The 25,690-nt window shown below is 38.3% G+C and overlaps 1 protein-coding gene across 3 annotated transcripts; it reads right to left on the minus strand.

Annotated features, from left to right (window-relative positions):
- Positions 1-14,708: 14,708 nt before the first annotated feature.
- ZNF181 (zinc finger protein 181) lies at positions 14,709-25,328 on the minus strand. Of its 3 annotated transcripts, none has more exons than XM_081273351.1 (5): positions 23,619-25,328; positions 22,875-22,956; positions 18,693-18,813; positions 18,354-18,437; positions 14,709-17,377 (listed from the first exon to the last, which is right to left on the minus strand). In XM_081273351.1, exons 2-5 carry the CDS (start codon positions 22,881-22,883, stop codon positions 15,891-15,893), a joined length of 1,701 nt encoding a protein of 566 aa, XP_081129477.1. In that variant the 5' UTR covers positions 22,884-22,956; positions 23,619-25,328; the 3' UTR covers positions 14,709-15,890. The 3 variants fall into 3 exon arrangements, with proteins under 3 accessions (XP_081129477.1, XP_081129476.1, XP_081129478.1); XM_081273350.1 differs by having other exon boundaries at positions 18,354-18,440; XM_081273352.1 differs by lacking the exon at positions 18,354-18,437.
- Positions 25,329-25,690: the final 362 nt, after the last annotated feature.

Raw genomic sequence — 25,690 nt, forward strand, 5'->3', positions numbered from 1 at the left:
TCAAATAGTTTTCCAACAATCATTGATAGTGGCTTGTTGAGCCAATCCCAGGCTTTGCCAGCACTATAACTACTTATAGTGACTGACTTACATTGGTCTTTCATGGTGGTTTCCTAGATGATGAGAGCCTTGCAAGACTTGCTGTAAAGCTCCCGCGTGTTGAAACATTTTGGAAGCTTTTTAAGTGTGCCCTGGTGTTCCCTGATTGAGAGACTGGATAACAAATATAGCATTAGGGGACATGAAAAGAACACCTAGTTTGGGGTGAGAATTTTCAAGTTCTTGATGACAATGGAACAGGGCATTATCCAAAATTAAAACCTTGAAGACAGGGTATGATGTAACATGTAGGGCATGTTGCATCAGAAAAGAGGAAACCTAACTTGCTACCCGCTTCCCTGTCCTAGGGCCACATGTGGCTAAGATAGCACCTGGCTGTCAGCCAGAAGGTGTTGCCGTGGGTGTGACGAAAAATCAGACCACCTCTAGGATAGGCTCAGAACCCTTCGGCCAGCTCATGTCTCCCATTACAGCCTGTAGGATGAGTGTACACATGAACTCGCCCCACTCTGCTGACCTTTATCGTGATTGGCTCCTGTACATTATATTAGCTGTGTGTGTTTTCTCAATAAACTGGTCTCCCGACTGATTGTCCTCTAGTGGGGGAGGGCTGAGTGGGATGGTCAGTCGACCTTTGTGACCTTTGCCTTTCTTGACTTGCCCTGGTTGGGGCATGCTCTCCCCAGTCTCTCCTGCAGGTCAGGAGGGAACAGGAGGGTGGGGGGCTAAAAACCCCGACACAGCTTCTTGAATGAAACTGTTATAAATCCAATCACAGAATCTTAAAAAAAAATTTAGTCGTGAGGGACATTTTTATTTGTTTATTTATCCTCACACGTTAGACAAGTGCTGTACCACTTGAACTACAACCCCAGCCTAATCAGAATATTTTTGAGGTCACTCATATTTTTTTGTTCCACTTACAATGGACTAGAATGCAGTTCAAATTTTTCCCTTTAAACTCCTTGGAATTTGGGATTCTATACACCAATAGAGATTTGCACAAAAGAGTCACCATTGCTATTGACACAATTGCAAGACTGCACAATATTCAAATAATAAAAATCAAGAACTTTGGAGGCCATTTGGTTCATTTGCCAATGATCTGGATCAGCATTGATACCTACTTTTCCATATAAGCCTTTTCCTGTGTAGAACTGATTATTCAAATATTTCTACAGCTCTCTGATCTGCTAGTTTCACTTTTTTTTTTCGGGGGGGGGGGAGGGTACTGGGGATTGAATCCAGGGGCCCTTTACATTTTTGCTTTAATGTCTTCCAGTTTCACTGCCTTTGTCACTCTGAGCCTATTTTGATTGATTGCTTGCTTTTTCATCTCATTTTGGATTTATTTTCCTGCTTCTATATACCCGTTTATTTGTTATTGCATGTCAGATATTGTCGTTTGAGAGTTTATATTCTTGTAAATGTTCTTGAGCTTTGTTTTAAAACACGGTTAAGCAATTGGGAAGCAATTGGACATTGCTTGGAAAGCATGTCCTTTTGGGACTTTCACTTAAGCTTTTTTAGGAAAGACCAGAGAAGTGTTTCATTTAGGGCTAATTTTCCCATTGCTGTGATGAAATTCTGGAGAATTTTAATGATGCTATATGAATTGAAAGGTTTTTCTATTTTGATAGTAGAACAGACAGTAATTGGGGGCATTTGTGCTATCTGGGAATTTTTCTTTTTTTCTTTTTTTCTTTTTTTTTTTGGATGTAGAATCTCACTAAGTTGCCCAGATAGCCTCAATCTTGTGACCTTCTAAGCCTCCTGAGTCGCTGGGATTACAGGCATGCCACCATTCCCAGCTCTCACTTGTCTTTTTGATGGTTCTTTTCCTGCTCTGTGGTAGTTTCCTCACACGCTCATTGGTTCTTGAATGAAGACAGGAAGGGACCCTTTGCAGATCTCTGAGGTGCTCACATGTACGGTTTTCTCTGTTGTTCTGGCTGTGAATGCCAGGTGCCTCAGTCCCCCCACCCCATATTTGTAAATCCATCCTCTCACCTGAGGGGATTTCCACATTCCATCTGGCTTGCCTTCCCATTGGTATTTTCTCCAGCAGAAAGAAATGTGACAATGGTAGGGCTCAGTTACTTTGTGCCCATCCCTCAGGGATCACTGTCCTTTGCTTGGCACACAATATATTCGGAACTATTTTTCATATACTATGTGTGCCTTTATAGCTTTTTGAAGCAAGAGAGTGGTTATACAACTTTTGGAAAAGTTGCTTGACATAGGAAATTAATTTAAAAATAAAAATGTGAGGGCTGAGGCTGGGGCTCAGTGGTAATGTACTTGCCTGGCATATGTGAAGGACTGGTTATGATTCTCAGCACCACATATAAATAAAGTTTTATCAACAACCAAATACATATATTTAAATAAATAAATAAAAATTTGAATATAATTGATTCAGCAAAATCTATATACTGGCTGAAGATACTTCCCTAAGCCAATAGTTGTAACTTTCAGATAAGAATAGAACAACTCTGGGGCTGGGGATATGGCTCAACCAGTAGCGCACTCACCTGTCATGGGCGGGGCACTGGGTTCAATTCTCAGCACCACATAAAAATAAAATAAAGATGTTGTGTGCACTGAAAACTAAAAAATAAATATTAAAAAATTCTCTCTCCCTCTCTCTCTCCCTCTCTCTCTCTCTCTCTCTCTCAAAAAAAAAATAGAAAAACTCTGGGGTTAAGGTTGTGGCTCAGTGGTAGAGCGCTCACCTAGCATGGGTGAGGCCCTGGATTCAATCCTCAGCACCACATAAAATAAATAAAGGCATTGTGTCCATCTGTACATAAAAAAATAAATATTTTTTTTAAAAAAAGAATAGAACAACTCCTAGGTAGACTTTCTGGGAAGAAAAAAGGTATCCTCAGATATTAAGAGCTATGTGGTGAGGAAAGTATACCAACTTTCACCTCCAGGGACAGAATTGCACATAGGTTTCTGATCAGTTGGTGCTACAGTTCTAATGAAATTCTCTCTACCACCCTGAGTTGTACTTGGGTACCTGATCTCAGGTCCTCTTTTCCTAAATATAACTCCTGACTCCTAACTGCAGACAACATGGAGGGTCTGCCTGGAATGAGAGTAAAAGTCTACAAAAGTCACATGGGGTTCACATACTTAAGCATATAAATAATGATAGGTAAACATAAGTCATCAGGGTTCAAATTCTTTGTGTGGTCAGTCATGGTTAGTTCCTGTAAAAGAACCTTCATTCCATAGGTGAAGAGACCTTTTACTCTTTCCCCAACCTTAGCTTCTGGTCATCTCTGGGATTTTTAACTCAGAAGCTAATTTTAGGGGCTGGGAGATGTTTTCCAAGCAGACCTCATGGGTGCCCATCATTTGATCTGTGCATGTTATGGACGGGAAGTTCTATTAACCTTTGTTTTAGGCTGAGTCCTGGCTGCCCTGAGATTCTACTTCTCCCCTCACAAATGATAGCACACATTTTCCTGTTTCCTCAATCAGTAGGGGACACCTTCCCCAGACCTCTACACCTTTTTCAGTGTCATCCTTTCAACAGTTCATCTGAAAAGTCTTGTTCTTCATAAACCACTTGAATCCCCTTATTTAGATTGACATCATTGTCTTCTATTTCTTTGTTCTTTACTGAACCTCAGGCTGAACTCTGGTCCTCTGCACCTTGAAGTTTCCTAAGTGCAGCTATACCTGTGAATTTCAAAACTCAAAGAAATATTTATATTTGTTTGTTTTAGGGACCCAGACACATAAAGAAAATGGCTCAATGATTTAGTGTCTAGGAGTGTTTTTGTCTTTTTAAAGGATATCCAAGGAAGCAAAGTACTCTTCTAACTGTAGTCCTCATGGCTTCAGGGCAGTCATTATTTCCTCAAAAAATTGAAATAGCTATGAATACTCAGAATTTTCTATATTACCCTGGAGAACAATGTTGACCCTCTTTTGAATATACCTCAGCTGGATACTTTCAGACTCTGAAATAACTCATAATGTAAGGTGTTGTCTTGCTTTATAGATGTCAGCAAGAAGGTCCATTTTGGTCTCTTTTTTCATTTCCCTGTCTTAATTGAGATTTGCACTAATGCATCAGGCTCTGGTATTTATAATCATTTAGCCTCAAAAGCCCTAAGCAGACCTGGTAGATATGCAGAATGATCCAAAGAGAACTTTGTTGCTAACAGTGAGAGAAATAGTATATCCATGCAGCAGCTCATTTATTCACACTCTCATTCATCAGATATTTATTGAACACACAACTCAAATCTGGCCAGAGCATTCTAACTGCAGCTACAACCACTGGTTCAGGAATTTTTTGTGTTCCCTGAGCCAATTCCATTAGTATTATTAAGACTTTCTGCTAGAATTGCGAGGAAGGAGGGGCTTTTTCCTGGGGTTTGATTAGCCAGGAGGTGGGAGCTGTGTTGCTGGAAGCCATCTTTCTTCTTAATGGAGAGGCCTCTCTATGAACTAGTCTTTGTGGAAAACAGAGCTATGCTATGGCAAGAGAATTTCCTTAACATGATTAAAGCATGGCTGTTCCTGAACCCAGTGGTATCAGGTAATAACACTGAGGACAAATTGCTGTGTGTTGGGTAGAAGTCTCACTTCCAGGTGACTCTGCTCTAAATGGCTTCAATAAAAATGAAATGATTTATTGGTTCATGAAACTACATCACCATATTGTATATAACCACTGAGCCACATCCCCAGCCCTTTTTATCTTTTATTTAGAGACAGGGTCTCACTGAGTTACTTAGGGCCTTGCTAAGTTGCTGAGGCTGGATTTGAACTTATAATCCTCCTGCCTCAGCCTCCCAAACTACTGGGATTACAAGTGTGTACCATACCCAGCTGTACAACAGATATCTTAAACTGATCCTCTCTAACTGAAAATATGCATCCTTTAGGCAACATCTCCCCAACCTACCCACCCCCATTTCCTCCTAACCACAAATTTACCCTCTACTTTTATGAGTTAACTTTTATAAATTCCATATAAGTGATATCAAGCAGCACTTGCCTTTTTGTGGTTTATAATTATTTTATACATTTTTCTTTCAAGTTGTTTAGAAAAAAAAACAGGAGTTACAAGCCACAATTATAAAACACTGTCTTTTAAGTTTGCCATGGATCTTAATTTCCTCATGTGTCTGTTGAGTTACTCTCTAGCTTCCTTTCATTTTAATTTGAAGAAACTTAGTATTTCTCAAGGGAATATCTATTTGTAAGGAATGTCTTAACTTACTCTCAAAGGACAGCTGTGCTAGATACAGAATTCTTGATTAAGGTTTTTTTTTTTTCCACATAATACATTTATTTATGTATTTACTTATTCATCAGTACTGAGGATTGAACCCAGAAGTGCTCTACCACTGAGCTACATCCTCAAAATGATCAGCCTCTTTGAAATAACTCAAACCTTTTATTTTTTAAGACAAGGTCTCACTAAGTTGCCAAGGCTGGCCTCAAACTTGAGATCCTCCTGCTTAAGCCCCCCATGTAGCTAGGATTACAGGTATGCACCACCTGCCCAGCTGCAACATTTTACACATATTATACTTCTGCCTTCTGACCTGCAGGGTTTCTGCTGCAAAATGACCTGATGATCTTACCAAGGATCCCTTGTAGGAGACAAGTCATCTTTCTTTTGTTGTTTTCAAGATTCTCTCTTTGTAAGCTTGACACAGTGGTACATGCCTATAGTTCCAGCTTCTTGGGAGCTTGGGGCAGGAGAATCATTTGGGCTGAGGAGTAGAGTCCTATAATCCCAGAGACTTGGAAGGCTGAGGCAGGAAAATTGAGAAATTGAGGTCAAGCCTTGGCAACTTAGCAAGAACCTGTCTCAGAATAAAAACAGTTGAGTATATAGCTCAGTATTAAAAGTGTTCCTGGGTTTAATTACCAGTACCACAATTTTTTCTCTTTGTCTTTGACATTCAGCATTTGATTATGTCTTCATGTGGATCTCTGCAAATTTATCTTCGAGTTTATCAAACAACTTAGATCTGTAGGTCCATGTTATTTCCTCAGTCTGGGAAAGTTTTCAGCAAATATTACTTAAAATAATTTTTCTCAGGCTGGGGCTGTAGCTCAGTGGCAGAGTGCTTCCTAGCATGTGTGCGGCACTGGGTTTGATCCTTAGCACAACATGAAAATAAACAAATAAAGGCATTCTGTCCATCTACAACTACAAAAAAAATTAAATAGTTTTTCCATCCCTTCTCTTTCTATTCTTCTGGGACTCCTATAATGCATATAATGATCCACTGATGGTTTCCTATAAAACCCTTAGACGTTGTTCACTATCTCCATTCTTTTTTACTTTCTACTGCTCATATTCAATAATCTCAAATGTCCTACCTTCAAGTCTGATGATTTTTTTCCTGCTCAAGTCTACTATTGAGCTTCTCTAGTAAGTTTTTAAAATCAATTATTGACTTTTTTCAGCTCCAAAATTTCTGTTTGATTCTTTTTTCAAATATATAGCTTTTTGTTGATATTTTCATTTCATTTATTATTTTTCTGATATCCTATAATTCTTTGTGCTTCCTTTATGCCTTCAAGCATCTTTAATACAATTATAAAATTCTTCATCTAGTAAGTCTGATACCTGTCTTGCTTCAGAGGTGGTTTCTGATGCTTTATTTATTTCCTTTGAATAGACATGTTTTCCTATTTCTTTGACTTGTGATTTTTCAATGAAAATTGGGCACTAAAAAAAAAAGAAAAGAAAAAAAGAAAGAAACAGAAAACATCCCCTTCTCCAGTCCTTGCAAACTGGCTGTGTTCCCAGGGAAGCCTGTTGTGTTCCATGACTAAACACTCAAGGTCACTTCAGGTAAACTGGGCTGCATGAAATAATCAGAGAGAGAGAGAAATACCTTTTTCTTTGGGTCCTATGACAGCTCCTCTGACCTTAGGGGTCATGAAAAGAGAGAGAGGAGCACATCATGAACCCTTTTATTGGTAAGAAGCCATTCAAAGGAGATAAGGGATAGGATTACAAAGGAATAGGTGAGTGTAGCTCAACCCTCACAGGTGATGCCTACACCTAAGACCCACCTTGCTATTTGCACTGGGACAACACCCGAGTCACCACAAAATGTAGTGATTGGTCAGAGCCTTATGCTTCAGGACTGGAAGGCGTGGTCATTCAGAGTGGCTTCCCATAGAAGCCCTTTAATACCAGCTGGTTATATTCTGAGACTTGAGACCAGTGTGAGGAAAAAGTTTAAGGTTTTCAGGTATTTTTTCTGAACATGTATTTTGCCTGGGTCTCCATGTCTTCTGATTTCCTTGAATACACACCTGCATTTAACTATCTTGATTTCTCAGGGTCATACCGCAGGTTAACTTGGGAACTTCACCTGAATTATCTTCCTCCTTGTGTCTGCAGGGAGTCTCCTTGAAGCTTTTCCAAGCAGTGCCTGATGTTTCTTCTACCCAATATCTGAGTTAGGCAAGGCAGAGCTCAGTTCTTCTAGCAATCCCAACAGGTTATAACACTTCAATAAGATCTGCTCTGCTACTCTAATTCAAAGAAGAGAATTGGAAACTATAATGCTGTCTCCTACAGACCACAACAATGCCATAGCATGATGAACTGTAAAAAGAATGCACATGCTAGAAAACTTCTTTCTTTCTAAAATCTGGTTTTACTTAATTGGACATTTACATGGTTGCTATTTTCTCCTTTGTCCAAATTCCTCTGAACCTCTCACTAGGATCTAACCCTGGGTTCTTTTTTTAGTCCAGTGGCTTTGTCCATTTAGTCTGATTTTAGCAAGAATTCTGATGAGTCTGTTTTGCAAACCCCCAACTCTTGATATTGTATCAACCTGGTCTGCCTTTAGCAATCAATAATCTGTCAATTCAGTTTAGTCAGAATTCCCTTTGTCCCTGATGTTTCCTTTTTTGTAATTTTCTGTCTGCTTGACCCTCCTCCTGATCCTTGATCTCTCATTCTTGTTGTCCTTGGAGTTGAGTCCAGTCTTTCTCTCCTACAACAAAACCCTATTATAGCAGCCCTTTTGAATAAAGTCTGCCTTCTCCCTTCTTTAACAATTCCAATAAGGTTATTTTAGCTAGTTTTTGTAGGGTTTTTTTTTCTAGTAAGTAGAAACTTGAACTGTACATCTTTTTTTTTAATTAGTTACACATGACAGTACAATGATCTTGACATATTTTATAGGGTTTTTAAAAATGTCTTCTTGGAAATAAAAGGGCTTGGATGTTGTGAGGTCCATCATTTTGCTGATGTCAATACTGTTTTATGGGTTGTTAATATATTCTGGATATTAACTTCTTATCAGCTATATCATTTGTAAATAATTTCTCTCATACAATAGAAGGATGGGATAGTATCCTTTGATGCACAAAGTTTTTTGTTTTTGTTTTTTTTAAGGTATTATTTTTGTCCATTTATCTCCTAAATTGCTCTCAGGAGAATTCTCTCACCTACACGTTGGTGGGAATGAAAATTGGTATGGCCATTACGAAGAACAGATGGGGGGGGGGCGGTTCTCAGAAAACAAAACCTGGATCCACCGTGTGGCCCAAGAGCTCCAGCACGGGGCTGCATCTGAAGGAGACGAGACCATCCCATCCAAGGCCAAGACTGCCTACCTGCCCATGTTTACCCCAGCATGTCCACAGCAGCCAAGGCGCACGGCCAACCAAGGTGTCCCTTGGCAGATAAATGCATTAAGAAAGTCCAGTGAGTACACACAACGGAGTCCCCTTCAGCCATACGAGGAACGGAAACTGACTGCCAACTGGGGCAACATGGACAGAACCTGAGGACATCATGTCCAGCAGAAGCCAGCACAGAAAGCCAGGTGTCATATGTCGGGTCACAGGCAGAGGATGAAAGAATGCACTTCATAAAAGATGAAACAGAATAGTGGTCACTAGAGTCTAAGAAGCGGGAAGAGAATGGAGAATTGGGGCCGGATCCTGGGTTCCAAAGTCAGGTAGGGGAGGAGTTGGTTGTAGCATTCTGTAAACAACGTGGGGTGACTGCCATCTCCAACAATTTATGAAATATTTCAAAACAGAAGACTCCTGAGTCTCCCCTCACATAGCAAAGATCCATGTCCCTGCACAGAGAGACAAAAATGTCAGTTACCCTGATTTGTGAATGATACTTTGTACATAAAAATCTATATATGTATATAACTATAGTGTACCCCATAAACATGCAAGGTACACATAGATTTTAGCATAGATACTTTTTAAAGCCTCTTTATTCTAGATGTGAAAGACCTCTGCCTTAGTTCCTGTCTCCTGGCTTTTCTTACACCCCCACCACACACCACAGTCCCCCCCCAACCTCCTCCCTCCAGGAGGCTCTCCTTTCCTCCAGTTTGATGCACAAAGTTTTTAATTTTTATTAAGTCAATTTATCTAATGTTACCTCTGCTTTCAATGTCAATACCCATAAAACTGTTGCCAAATCCAGTGTCATGAAAATATCTCCCAAATTTTTCTAGGAGTTTTATAGTTCTAGCTCTTACATTAAGATAATTGATCCATTTTCAATTCATTTTGGCATATGGTAAACAGTAAGAGTGCAACTCCATTCTTTTCAAAAATATTTTATTAGTTATTAATGGACCTTTATTTTTTGTTTATACCCAGTGCCTCACGCATGTGAGGCAAGCACTCTACCACTGAACTACAACCCCAACCCCACAACTCCATTCCTTTATATATATAGTTTTCTCAGCACTATTTCTTGAAAACACCATTCTTTTCCTTTTTTTAATATTTTTTAGGTGTAGTTGGACACAATGCCTTTTTATTTATTTATTTTTGTTTGCTAAGGTTCAAACCCAGGGCCTTGCACGTGCTAGGTGAGTGCTCTACCACTGAGCTACAACCCCAGCCCCTGTCCTTTTCTTTTTGATGGCCTTGACATCCTTGTTGAAAACTGACTATGTATGTAAGAGTTATATATGGGCTCCCTATCCTATTCAGTTGATTTATGTTTATCCTTATGCTAGTACCCATGTTTTAATTACTATAGCTTTGTACTAAGGTTTGAAGTTAGGTACTATGAGTTATTTATTTATTTAAATCAATATTGATGTTAAAGAACTGGCTTTTCCAGTTCTGGGTTGTTGGGATTTTTATAGGAATTGCATGAAATCTGTCTATATCCTTGCATAGTAATTACATTTTAACACATTACATACTTCTATCCATGAACACGGGATATTTTTCCATTTTTTAAGTCTTTCTTTGATCTCATTCAGCAGTGTTGTTTAGTCTTAAACATAGGTTTATTTCTAGTATTTACTCCCTATAAGTACTATTATAAGTTGAATGTGTTTCCTAATTTTCTTTCTGGTGTGTGTGTGTGTGTGTGTGTGTGTGTGTGTGTGTGTGTATCATACACAAATACATTTTTATACATACATAAAAATTATTGGGAGGAATTGATTTTCCAAATTTACTAGGTTCATCAGATTTGTGGATTCTTCAGGATTTTCCTTATATAAGATCATGTCACCTGTGAACATAGTTTTACAATTTCTTTTCCATTCTGGATTCCTTTTCTTTATTTCTCTTGTCAAATAGTTCTGGATAGAGTTTTCATTGCAGTTTTTAATAACAGCTATGAAAGAAGATATCCTTGACTTTTCCTGATCTTGGAAGAAAGATTTTTATTCTTTCACCATTAAATATGATGTTAACTGTGATTTCTCACAAATACCACTTATCATGATGAGAAACTTTCCTCTGTTCCTGAAAATTTTTATCATGAAAGGGTACTATATATAAATTGATTGCATAGAATTTTCTTCATTCTATTAGTGAGATTAATTACACTGATTTTTTAATATTGAATCATCCTTGCACTCCTGGGATAAATCCCACATGGTTATGAAGAATAAACCTCTTATGTGCTAATGGATTCTATTTTGTTGAGAATTTTTATGTTTATGTTCATAAAGGACATTGGTCTATAATTTTCCTGTGATGTCTTTCTCTGCCTTTGCTATCAGAGCCATGTTGGACTCATAAAGTGATTTAGGATGTGTTCCCTTCCTTTAATTGTTTGGAAGTGTTTGAGAATTGGTGCTAATCAGTACAACTCATTGTTGCCTCTGACTGTTGAGATGTTCTATTTCTTCTTGAGTAGATTTAGGTAATTTATGTATTTTGCCTGATTATTTTTTTTTCTAATTGCTGGCACATAGTTGTTCATGGTTTTTTGTTTTTTTTTTTTTTTTTTTTTTTTTTGGCTCACATTTTTAAAGGTTTCAGTCCGTGAGTGTTTGGCTCATTCCTTTGACTTTCTGGAAAAGCAGTACAACATGACAGGAGAACAAAGGAAGCTGCTCACCTCCTGGCAACTGAGAAGCAAAGGAAAAGGAAAAGGAGGCCCAGGTCCCAATATTCCTTTCAAGGGCACACTCCCAATGACCTCACTTCTTTCCTTAGTTCACCTCCTAAAGGTTTCACCACCTCCTGATAGTGCCACAGTTGGGGACAAAGCCTTCAAAATAGCGGCTTTTGGGGAACATTCAAGATCCAAAGTATAGCAAATAGTAAGGAAGACGGATGTTCAAATCTAGCCTATGTTCCCTAAAAGGGATAACTTTGGGAAACTTGTTAGAACCAATTGAGTCTCAGGTCACTATTAACATGGAGATGATTATGGAATTTGCCTTATAGTCTGTGGAAAGATTACTAAAAGAAGAAAAAACACACCACTCAACTTACATGTGCCAAGCACTGCAGTGTTTACTTGATGAATATTTTCTAATTCTTATACCACTATTTCAAAGCAGAAATCAGGAAAAATGTGACTTCCCCAAAATTATATAATTGACAAATGTCAGAATCAATAGGCTGATTTCAAACACAGGTCCAGAACTGGGAATATTTAATTTCTTAATTAAATTTATTAATTTAATTTATAAACACTGCCCCCAAAACCTCCAACACACACCCATAAGGTTCAGTTGCTGCTATTAACAAACACTGTATTATTATTGAATTTTCCCCTATACACATTTAATGCCAAAACACTTATGTTCTGCACAATGACCTTGTCATTGTTTTCTTTCATCAGTGACTTCTCTACATAGCCTTTTTACCCTAATTGCAACCTGTTTAAAGACAGTGTCTGACTCCCCCTGGAAGTCCAACACAGAGCGAGGCTCCCAGAAAGTAATGTGGTATGTGCCTTGATTTCTTTTCTCAATATTTACTAATGACTGATCAAGAGGTTGTAATCATGCCCGACTAGCCCAAGCCTAATAACATGACTGACTTACCAGGCATCAGTGTGCAGTGACATGGCTGTAACCTTCATTCAGGAAGAGAGCAGTTGCAGGCAGCCCAGGGGATCCTGTACTGGGATGATGCTGAAGATTTGCAGGCTTCAGCCCTCACAAGGTAAAGCTTTTCCTCTTCTCCCTGCAGTGACCTAAAACTTCTTTATTCTTCTCCTTATCCAAATCTGTAGGATTTGGAAGTGTTCCCACATCCCTACTGCATACTTGTTTCACCTTCTGCCTGGTCTCTTTGTGTCCTTGGATTATTTGGGGCAAGAAACATGTTTCCCTTCAAAATGGTTCAGACACCAAAGGAGATATTAGAAGGAAATGAAGGTGTTTTATAAGGCCTCTCCCCACAAAAAGTGTAACAGTAAGTAGAAGAGTGAAAAGTGATTAGGAAGACACACTAGATGTGACATTTGAGACTAGAATGACAAAGCAGCCACGAAAAAATGATTAAATCAATAGCTAATATTTACTGTTTTTGAGGTGCCACTGTTGTGTTTTATACCAAGTAACTTATTTAATCTTCATAATAACTCAGTGAGATAGGTCTTATTATCATTTTACAGATGGAAAAACTAAGGCAGGACACACTGGAAAAATTTGTCCAAGGTCACACAAAGCCAGTAAACATGCAACCTGGCTCAAATCCACATAGCAGGCTCCAGAGTTTGTGCTCCTCACACACAACACACAAAACTTTTAGCTCTTGAAAGGTATGGTCTTATTTGTCTAGCCCACAGCAGATGTTCAAGAAATGGTTAACAGACCTGAGGAAACAATATTATTCTGTCAATTAAGGCATATTATTAAGATCTTAGCCCAATTTTTTACCATAAGGTAACATCATTTCATTGCTTTTCTAAAACCCTGTCTTTATTTTAAAATTTGGTTTCTTATCCCCTTGTTTTGAGCCATTGTAAAGGCACTTTAACTCAAGAATTGTAAAATAATGAGTTCACACTGATACTTACATGATTCCTCTCATAACAAAATGTCAAAGTGGTATAAACTATGATAGTGGGAGCTGGGGCTGTAGCTCAGTGGTAAAGCATTTGCCTCGCAAGTGTGAGACACTGGGTTCAATCATCAGCACCACATAAAAATTAATTAATTAATTTAATTTAAGTTGGAAAAAAAAAAAAACAAAGGGAGTAAAATCTAGTGATTAAATGACCATAGAACTACTTCATTGTTGCAGTACCAGTTGCTTGGGAGGGCATGGGAAAGAAAATGAAACACAGCTACTGCCATTAATAAATAAATATATATACACACACCATGCCATGCTTCCTTAATTATAACTCTCTTAAAGATCCTTCAGCATTCCATAGCATTCCAAAATAAATCTTGTCACTAAAAATAAATCAAAGATACATCCCGGTGGATATTAAAAACTTACCACCCCATGATGGCTTAGTGGTAGAGCACTTGCCATGGTATGCATGAAGGTTTGGGTTTGATCCCCACAACAAAGAAAAAAAAAATCACTATCCCATTCACAGCCCACCATCTCTACTGAGCATTGGGCATTGCTATTGAACTATGCTCCCTGCTTTGGCTTTCATTTAAAGTTACACAGCTATTAGAGAGCATCTTGCCTGAAATCAGAAACCCTGTCATTCATTCCATGATATTTTATATCAATAAAATATTCATTTTTAAAACAACATTTTATTTGTAACTCCAAAATGCCATAAAGAACACAATATGAAACATAAGCTACATAACTGCCCATTGCTTGCAGGTGATCATACACTCCTAATCACATTAATCTGTGCTATCTTTCTAATCACAAAATAGGAAGCCACAGGGTCACCAAGACTATTCCATTTCTTACCAAGAACTTAGAATATGTGAAGCCATCCTCCTCACATACTATATTAAGTTTAGTGCAGAAAACAGAAACTCTTTAAGTATTTTAAGAAAACATAATGCAGGAAGTTAAAGCTTTCAAAATTGGCAGGCTGGCAAAAGTAATGACTACTACTTCTAAACTACTGATTTCAAGGTAAAAACCCATAACTTGACCAAGGGATGGAAAAATGACTCTGCTGTTACCAATGCTGCAGGCAGCAGTATTTCAAAGCTACAGAATTTGAAATTAGACACTGGAACAGAGTCCAGCTATACAACGTAAGAGAGAACTTGCTTGCCTACTTTACCTAGAATATCACAGCACACAACATCTACAGGACACATGGTTACAAAATCAGGATTTAGATTAAAAGCTCACCACAACAAAGCACACTCTAATCTCTCGTAATAGATTGCTTCTTAATTGTTGTCACAGCATTTGGGAGTTATTGCAAATTTGCTATTATTCTCTTTTGACAGCTCCAATCCCTGAGAAAAGGATAAATTTATTAATTGTTACAGTGGTTATCAAAAGGTGCTTCCTGGCAGGCAGCATTGGTGTCACCTGACAACTTGTGAAAAATGCCAATTCTTCACCTTAAACTAACTGATACAGAAATTCTGGAGGTGGAGCTTGGCAATCAGTGTTTGAACAAGCTCTCCTGGTGATTCTGACATACCACTAAAGTTCACTAAAATTCCTGACCCATGGACCTGTAATATATGAGTAATGTTCAACAAATTATCTTGAAATATGTGAATTAAATAAAGCCCATAAGATGTGAACTACAAATTTTCTTCACCAAAATAATATTCTTTGCACACAGACCAGGCTATTTTTCCTTAGGTTTGCCAGTTTCCCATTAAAGTATGACTAAAATTAGCTTTAAGAAGTAACAACAACAAAAATTCTGCAAGAAATAGAGCCACAGTGAAATTTCCTTATGTATAAAATTGTTTTATTAGAGACCCCATTCTTCTTTTGCAGCTTTGATTTTTCAACATTATAACATTTATTGGATCCACTGGATGACTAAGTATCTTCACATACCCATTAGCTAAAACTAATTTCCATGTAGGTCTCAAATTGCAAGTTACTGCTATGAGATGCATATTTATTAATAATATGCTTGTCTGCTCTTCTGTAAAACTGTTTACAAATAGTATTATTGCAAAGAAAGATATATACATAATTCCTACATCTTTCAAGTTGTTCTACGATTCATGTCTTGATGTCTAGCAAACTAACCCTTAGCAAATACTACCTTTTATACATCAGATTTCTCTCCAATGTGAATTCTTTGATGTAAGATGAGGGATACATTGAATAAAGGACTGCCCACAATTTCTGAATTTTCTATATTCCTATAGCTTTTCCCCCATATGAGTTTGTAAGAGATTCATACTACCTAATCTTTCCTAAATCTGCTATGTGTATAGTTTTTTTTTTTCTTGTCTGTATTTACTTATGTCAACTAAGGGATTAATACTGACAAAGGCCTTCCCACATTTGTTATCCTCTTATGGTTTTCTATAGCATGAACTCTGATAGACAATAAAGGTTTCATCATAAACACTAAAGGTCTTCCCATAAACACTACACTTGTAAGACTGTTCTCAAAAATTTTGATATTGAATTAGGATTTGTGGCTGAAATTTATTATGAAAAATGATGCTTCATATAGTTTCTCTCTTGTATGATTTCTCATACGCATACTGATTTATACGGTCTAAAGACCTTTCCATATTTACTGCATTACTGGGTTTTTGTCCATTATGTGTTCTCTGATGGGCAGTAAGATTTGAACCTTTACTAAAAGCTTTTCCACATTCATCACATTTATATGGCTTTTCTCCAGTATGAATTCTCTGATGTACAGTAAGGTTTGAACTACAGCTGAAGGTCTTCCCACATTTAATACACTCATAAGGTCTTTCTCCAGTATGAATTCTGTGATGCTGAAGCAGGGATGACCTGTGACTGAAGGCCTTCCCACATATACTGCATTCATAAGGTTTCAATCTAATGTGATTTCTCAAATGCATATTCAGTGATTCAGGCTGGCTGAAAGATTTCCTACATTTCTGACATTCAAAGGGTTTTTCTTCAGAATGAATACTCTGATGTTGAATAAGAAATGAGAGGCTACTAAAGACTTTCAGACATTTGTTACATTCATATTGTTTCTCGATAGTGTGAATTCTTTGATGTCGAGTAAGGTGTGAGCTACAGCAAAAAGCTTTCCCACATCTACTACATTCATAAGGTTTCTCTCCAGTATGTATCTTCTGATGGTGGATAAGAGATGACCTATGAATGAAGGCCTTCCCACATATTTGGCACTCATAAAGTTTTTCTTGAGTATGAATCCTCAGATGTTCAATGAGATGTGAAACACGACTAAAAGACTTTCCACAGTTCGTACATTCATATGGTTTCTCTCCAGTGTGAGTGCTTTGATGATTAGTAAGAGAAGAGACATGACTAAAGGCCTTTCCACATTCAGTACATTTGTAAGGCTTCTCTCCACTATGGCTTATTTGATGTCGAGTAAGGGATGAGCCATGGCTAAAAGTCTTCCCACATTCACGACAATGATAAGGTTTCTCTCCTGTATGAATTCTCCAATGGCGATTAAGGATTGATTGTTTACCAAAGGTTTTCCCACATTCACTACATGTAAAGATCTTCTCTCTATTAAAAGTCTGATGAAGGGTAAGAGATTTGCTTTTGCTAAAAGTTGCCACACTTTCATTAGAACTCAAAACTTTCTTTCTGCCACTGATTTTCTCGTTTTTTATAACTGACCTTATTGGTAAACTCTTCTTTAACATATCATATTTATGCGATGTCCCTTCAGCAGAAATTCTCTGTGGTTCAGAAAGAGTAGGCTTTACATGGAAGATGCTTCTAAATGACGTACTGTATTTGTCAACACTTTTCCCAGAGGGGCTCTCACTAAAGGTGAGGGTCATTGGTCTGCAATGTTCTACCTGATGTCCATCCTTCCCCTCCAACTTCCCTTTATATTTTCCGTTCTTATTAAAATCTGAAAATTCACAATGCCGCCTTATGTTTTTTTCTATTTTTTCTGTTTGGGGTGAATCTTCATCATAAATATCCTTTGTTGAAAATTCCTTGTTTTCCCATCTTGATTCCCAATCTGAAATACATCAAGAAAGCAAAGCAATGCTTTTTTCTATACTTTTGAGAGGAAACTTCTTGGATGGAAATAGGAGAATTAGATAAGAAACAAAGCCTCTAGAAAACACATGGCTCTAACTATTCATGTATTTCAAAGATTCTGAACAATGCTGAAGTGAGGCACAGAAAATACAAAGAGCTCACAGAAGCAGGAACAAAAAGGAGGAAAATATAGACAACCACTATTTGAAAAAAATGAAGCTATTCTAGGAAGAAAATGTAGAAGGCATTCTGTATTCAGCCATCATTTTGTGCCTATACTCATATGAAAGATCACATTCTACTTTACATTTTTCTTGTGCAACTTTCAGTTGATCTCAACTAGCTGCCATATTAACATGCGTGAAATACAGAATTTATACTACTACATTAAACAGTTACAATGACAACAAAATATATCTATGTGCTCCTTTTTGGTAATAAAGTTTTAGACTTTCTGAGTTTATATAATATCTGTGTGAAATCATATGAGAACTTACTGAACATTAGAAAATATTATTCTTAGAAATATATTCTAATACATTTCTTATTTCCACTAACATTTATGTTCACGTATATCCCAAGAAACTCAGCTTTAAAGACAAAGTGATTTTTCATCTAATTGACAACTTTTCTTAACTTAAAACAATCAGTAAGTCCATTTCCTTAAATGGGATTAAAAAATAATTTGTCTTACTGTGTTATGAATAAAATAGGAATTTGAATTATTGTAATGGCAAAATCCTTCACTTATGATTAGATGATATGAGTAACAGAGACAGAATAATCTGGGAGTGGGGTGACTGTTTTGAATCTAAGCTGAGGGTACCTCAATTTTGTTTACCTCTGAGATCTCATTTTAGTGTCCCTAAAATGCCTCCACACTCACACTCACAATAAGCATCTTTAACAAAGACCTCCTTTGCTTGATTCACTAGACTCACCCAGAAGCATACCTTTTGACAGTGTTTTCTCCACCATCCAGGGTTCTTTTCCATCCTCCAATAAAGTGATCACATATGGCTTAGTTATGGAAAGACCTGCTTACAGAAAGAATATAGAACTTTTTAAAGCTATGCTCCTCGAGGTTGAGAGACCATCACAGGAGCAACCAAAGGAAGGGTGGAAGGATGTCCACTGAAATGAGAAGATAAGCTTCAGGTAGGCACAAAGGAGCTACACATTCCCTTCGGAACATGGCACAGAAATTCAGCCATTTACGTAGGAGGAGCTTCGGCAATTGGAGTAGCAAAAGAAAGATCTCCCTCACTGCAGTGGAGGGGGAGATATCTTACCTAGAGAGACCAGATTTTCATAGTTCTGCACCATCACATCCTTGTATAAATCCTTCTGCGCAGAATCTAACCATGCCCACTCTTCATGAGAGAAGTCTATAGCCACATCACTAAACGTCACCTAAAACAGCAAGATATTTAGATTCAACCACAGCCCAGGCCTCTTCTAACACTGTACAAGGGGTAAAATTTCTTGGTTGTGGAAGAAAGCAAACAAGATTCAGGACTTGTGATAATGATCAGAAATCCAAACTCAGTTACACGATAACTGAATAATTATGTGCTCAGCATTGTCATATAGTACGAATGAGAGGCACATACAAGAACTTTGCTTCAGAAGAGTTAACTTCATCAAAGAGAATAAAAGTATACAAAATTTGAATAATCAGCATTCAACATTTGACAGTATACATTAAAGTACTTAGTTAAATCTTGTATACGTTAAATGTTACGTAAGTAATGAAAAATAAGGCCAAACCAATTTCTCTCACATGAGATACTCAAGATGATTCACTAAGGTTCAAGGGAAAAAAGAATGATCTAATGGATTCAGAGAAAAAGACATTTTTCTATTAAAGACTGATAAACATAAACTGCTATGGTTTGCACATGACCCTCAAAAGGCATGTGCTACAAACTAAACTGCCATCATAACAATACTAAGAATTGGGACCTTGAAGAGGTAATTAGGTCACAAGGGCTCTGCCTTCATGAAAGGATAACTGATATGGAAGGAGAGAGTTCATTTTAAAAGGATGAGTTCTATATCCTGTTTCTGTGCCCTTCTGCCATGGGATAATGCAGCAAGAAGGCTTACCAGATGTTAGCCCCTTAATCTTAGACTTCTTAGCTGCCAGAACTGTGGAAAATAAATATCTATTGTTTATAAATTACTTAGTCTGTGATATTATGCATAGAAGTACAAATGGACTGACATATACATAAATAATTTATGAACAAAAAAGAAAGTATATTTATGGTGTATCCTTAAGCCTTGTATTGCCAGTCACCCGACAGTTAAAATAATTTGACACCCATGGGTGAGAAGACTGACAGATGGCTTCATGCCAATAGATAGTACTTGAACAGGATCTCAAAGTAAGGGTAAAAAAATAAAAGAAAGGATACATATCAGAGACTATATTCTAAAGGAACGCTCATAGATGTGTTTAGAAATTTCTTCTCAACAGAATTCATTCATAATGTTATTTAAAATGACAAAACTTTAGAAAAAGTTTAAATGTTCAATAATATATTATTGGTTGGTCAAATTAAAATATATTCATTTAAAATGGCATTGTTACTATCTTTCATTTATGAAACAGACATGACTTGGCAGTGGTAAATTTTCATTAAAGAGAGGTTGATTCAATATTTTACTACTCTTGTACAGTGTTTTATATGTACGTTCACCAGTAACACATCTTTAGTTTTAAAGGGGGGATTTACCCTTGACAAGTGCTGAGAAAATAATTAAAAATCGAATCTCCTACCAATGCAGAAGATCCTCTCCACAAATGTAGAAAAGAAAGAAAAGTTGCATTCTTGAATAAGCAATAAACCAAACAGATGCACTACACAGGAATCCCACTAAAGATTGCCAGGACAGAAAGAAATCTCACTCTTTTACAAAGCCAGGAAGATATAATCCATTATATACATGTTTTCAAATAAATGGTAACTGTCCTCAACTAAGAGGACTTAACAGAAAAACATGCCACCTTATAGTTCATCCTAAATTCACCTGTTAATTGGAGTGTCCATGGGTTAGTTAATTGCATTTATCCCAAAGAAAAATAATTTTTTTTTCTGATATCTTAATGATAAGCAAGTCTTTACAACTTGGAGCCAGAACCTAGGCTAAATACTCACATACAGCAGAGATGGACACTAATTTCCATAATGTCTACATTTCAAAATGATGACTTCAATACTTTTAGGACTAGCAAAATGGGCAAGAGGCTGATTTAACTTTTAAAAAAATTTACACACGACTCAAAGGGATGGGGAATGGTTTTACAATTATAGATTTTTCACAAGAAAATACTCTAGAAAAGGATATAGAAGTCTCCTTCCTTTTTTATTTTTTATTATCATTTATTTAAACCTGTGTTTGCACTTGGCCAGTTACTACAGGGTTAAGTCATATATGAACTGAATATTTTCTAACTTTTCCTATTTTCCATAATAGTTTTTAAATTATTAGCTTTTACAAATTTAATCTGATAAGCCTAATAAAAAATTCAACACAAAATAGACACATAAAACATTACCTTTCATTCCACAAAGTCATTTCATGTTTTTTTAACATATATTAATATTAAAGAAAAAAATCCACATAATCTCAACAACAGATATTCCCTCTTCTTTATTTAGTGCAGCACTTTAGAAAATGTGTGTAGCTCCTTTGAAAGACCTGCAAAGGCCTCTCTATCTATACTCAGGGGTTTTCAATATAACTTCACTTCTATAGCTTCCTCCCTGTTACTATGTCACCACAGCCAATGTACCCTTACTTCCCCAGGGGTGGTTCAACCCTTTCTTCCTCTTCAATTGCCTGGGTATCCTGGGTGTTCACTATCTTTGTCCCAGAAAGAATTCAGGAGATTTGTCCCAGCACTTGTCCCATAATATCTTATGCTTTCTTATTTTTCTTCCAGTCCTGCAGTGCTCAATACAGTAGCCATTAACCAGTTTGGCTATATAAATTAAAAATTAGATTAAAATTACACTGAGTAATCATAGGAGGATGGTGTCTGTTGTACTAGACAGCACACATATAGAACATTTCCACCAATGTAGAAAGTTTAGACAGTACAGTACCACATTAGGAAGTCCAATCAGTGTATACCCAAACTGATGTACAATTTTTCCTACCAAGTGCGTTATAATTGCTTAGAAGATAAATCAACAAATGATTTTGGTATTCCTTTCCTTGTTTAAAAAATAATAAGAAGAAGAGGGCTAGGGATGTAGCTCAAGTGGTAAAGTGCTTGCCTAACATGCATGAGGCCCTGGGTTTGATCCCCAGTACCTCAAAAAAAGTTTTTCTAATAGTCTAATTTTCTCAAAGCTTCACCTTCCACTCCATAATTCTGCCTATTTTTTTTGTCACTTATTTTATTCACTCAGTAAATATTTACTAAGCATCTGCTTGGTGCCAGGTACTACTCTGAATACACAAAAAAGAAAAACAGTATTCCTTCCAGTAAGAGGAGACAAACAATGAGCAGATCTCAACACTGAACACATGTAACACAAAGCAGTGATGAAGGCAGAAGTGACAGGTCAGGGAAGGTGGCTACAATTTTAAAAAGTTATTCAGAGAAATTTTCCTGAGGAAGTAATCATTAAGCAAAGATACAAAGAAGGTCACTGCAAGCTTGTACATATCTGGTGAAAAAACATTCCAAGAAGATGATACAGCAACTTCTAAGGCCTGGCAGCAAGCACTTGCACTCACAGGGACAAGAAAGGCAGAAAATGAGGTGGGATCAGAGAGATAATATCCTAATTGTTCAAACTTCATACATCATTGCAAAACTAACTTCCATTTTGAGTTGGGGCCACTAAAAACTTTTAAATCAAGGGATGACAGAATTTTAGAAAACAACAGAATCCACTGTGACAGTTCTGTTGAGAAAAGACTGAAGAGAGTAAAGGGCAGAAGCAAGGAATCTAGCTAGTAGCTACTACAATAATCCAGAGAGCTTGGATCAGGGGCGCAGTGGTAGAGGGAGTGGTGGGGTAACCAAGTCAGATTTTATATATATTGTTTATACTTTAGTTCCAACTAGAGCATTTGAATGTAATACATGAAAATAATCAAGGACAACTCCAGACATCTCTTCAATTGAGCAACTTCAGGACTCATACACCATTCAGACCACATGATAACCATAAAGCAAACAACTTAAAACTCCAAACTTGTGTTTTGAATTATAATTTTAAATTTTTGGAGAACGACTCCAGAGAGTCTTCTAGGATAAAATTATGGTTGAACTGAGAGAGAACAGTACCTTGCAGCTCTCTTGTGGGCTCCATCTTTTCCTATAACAGAAGGAACCATAAATCTAATCCCTAAATGTTCTTAAGTGGGAACTGGAAGCAGCCCCAAAGTGAACACTAGAAAGTGCTAGTTAAGAAAGCATTTCAGAAAGATTTGGGGACATGCAGACTTACCTGAGTCATTACAATTTCCAATAGTCCACACCGTTCCTTTTCTAGCCTCGTGGCTTACGTGGCTTACGGATGGGTAGTGTTCCTGAGAAACAGAGCAAGGGGGGCGGGGGGGGGGGGGGAGTCAGGCATTTTTTGGAGCTTTCTGATACACCATAATGGAAAAGCACACTGGTAATCATTCTCTTGGGCTCTCATCTCTGACAGAAGTAAACCTTCACCAGGTGCCACTGGTGACGAAAATCAACTACTGTGTACTAAAGAGGCAGATGCATAAAGCAATAAAATAATGTGGAGCATCACCACGTTCTATCTTCCCTACTATGCATGACAGGCGTTCACGTTATTCTGGACTTACTTTATAAACAATGACAACAGAAACCCAAGAGATACTTAAAACGTATGATCAGGATTACAAAACCAGCAGCGTCAGGGTCCTGACTGAATAACATTCAAACTGTGGATGGCGACTGTCTTGAGCCCCTACTGCAGGCACTCGCCCGGTGCGTTTCCCCGGCTCTCGGGAGGCCAGCGCCGTCCCTCCTCACTCCCTCTCTACAGAGCAGGACACGGAGGCCGGGTAACGGACCCGGCGCCGGGAGAACCCTGCAGTCGGCCAGTTCCGGGGATCGGGTGAGGCGCGGTGTTCCGCCGGCCGCCCTCCGGGAACCCACACCTGCCCGAGTCCTCAGCAGCACCTCGCGGGCGCCAAGCCGCCAGGCGTCGGGAGCGGGCATCTCTGCGTACCTGACGCTCCGGACGCCGGAGAGCTGGCAACGGCAGCCGCCTCCCGGGAATAGTCCGCACAGACTCCCGACCGATTCCAGAAGAGCGGAGCCAGGCCGAGCAGCACCGCGGGACTAGCCCAGAGCGGACGCCGCAGTCCTGCGACCCGTCCGGACCCCTCCGCGTCCGGAACGGACGCTCCGGGCACGGGGGACGTGGACCTCCGGAAACCACACTTCCCGGGAGCCTCTGCGGCCGCGGCGCGCCGCTAGGAAAACGGCCTCAGCTTTCTAGGAAATGGTACCGCCCGGAGACGTCGCCCCAAAGCGGGCCAACGGAGACTTGCGCGCAGCGAGACGGGAGCACACAGCGTCTTCGGGTTCACTATCCTTCCCAGGACAAAAGCGACGCTCTCCTTGCGTGAACGTTCAGACCACGAAACTACACTTCCCAGAAAGCCACGCGGCAGCGACGACCGTCTTCCGGGTCATCGGTGAGCTCCAAAAGTGCTTTCCTCCTTGGTGGCGCCCTAGAACTGGCCTTTGTTAGCCGACTTTTGTTGTCACGCTGTCCGCTTGTTCTGAACTGTTATAGCTCCCACGATGCCCAGTGGCCGCACCGTCTCAACAGTCGTCGTCCACCAACCCAAGACATTTCCGGAAATTCATGAGGACAAGGCATCTGGATGGCACTAATGACGGCCATTCAAGTGTGCATTACAGGCCCACAAAAAACCTGGAAATAATGAACTGCAGCGAGCGTTTTGATGACAGTAACCCTGACTCTGGGAAGAATCGCTCCTCTCACAACCCTCAGCCTGACCCGTCTCTGTCCCCTGACGTGCTGCTTTGGCTTTGTCTGTCCAGCCTGCCTAAAGGGGTGATGGACACCCTTTAGGAAATTTTTAAAAATCCCTTGGAAAGAGAATTATGAATGGCTGATAGAGCAGAATAAATTACACAGATTGTAATTTATTCTCTATCTGCCATTCATAACTTACAAAATTATGAATTTTTTTCAGCTCTGTATAGGCCAGAACAATCTAGTATTGGTGTATATTTGGTTATTTGCCTTCTTTTTAAATTTTAAATTTTGACTTTTATAGTGTGGCTATGAATTTTCTTGTCCTTATGTGTCTGGTGTTAATTAGATAACGTTTTGTTGGTCTATCTTGTGAATGTGGTATTTAATTACTGTAAGGGCCAGAGTTAAAAAAAAAAAAAAAAAAAAAAAAAAACCACTATGGCTTCAGCTGGCTTCCTCCCAAGGCTTAGAGTATATAGTAAGGAATAACATTTGCCAGGGCAAAGTATGTTCCCATCTATGACTTTATTATACAATGACAGATTGCTTTTCAAAGTTGTACGGATTGACCCTCCTACCAGAGTTCATGTGTATTTTGATTGCCAACCATTAGTGTCACTGCTCAATTTTGTGAAACTGAAAATTTAGCATTCTATTAGGTGTGAAATTGTAACTCATTGTTGTTTAAATTTGCATTTGTTTGTTTTTAGATTGAGAATCTTGTCATATGTTTATTGATCTAGTGTGTATTTCTGAGAATTCCATGTTTTTTGGTCAATGTTCTTTTAAAATGATGACCTGGGGCTGGGGATGTGGCTCAAGCGGTAGCGCGCTCGCCTGGCATGCGTGCGGCCCGGGTTCGATCCTCAGCACCACATACCAACAAAGATGTTGTGTTTGCCAAGAACTAAAAAATAAATATTAAAAATTCTCTCTCTCTCTCTCTCTCTCTCTCTCTCTCTCTCTCTCTCTCTCTCTCCCCTCTCTCACTCTCTCTTTAAAAAATAAAAAAATAAAATGATGACCTTTTTAATATTAAAATGCAAGTTATATAGAAAAATTCAGGATTAAATACGAGTGCATCTATATCTGGGATCTCTATTCTGTTCCATTGACTTATCTATTCTTTCACCAATACACATCGCCCTGAGAACTGTAAGTACTGATATTAGATAATGTCAGTTCTCTAACATCAAGCAAGAATGGAGTAGGCTGGTGACCTAAGAAAGGAAACATTTATTTTCTCTCCATTAACTGTAATGTTAGTTAAATGGTTTTTTATGTGGCTT

This window comes from Spermophilus citellus (genome assembly GCF_964194105.1).
Source record: "Spermophilus citellus genome assembly, chromosome: 18".
Lineage (NCBI taxonomy): Eukaryota > Metazoa > Chordata > Mammalia > Rodentia > Sciuridae > Spermophilus > Spermophilus citellus.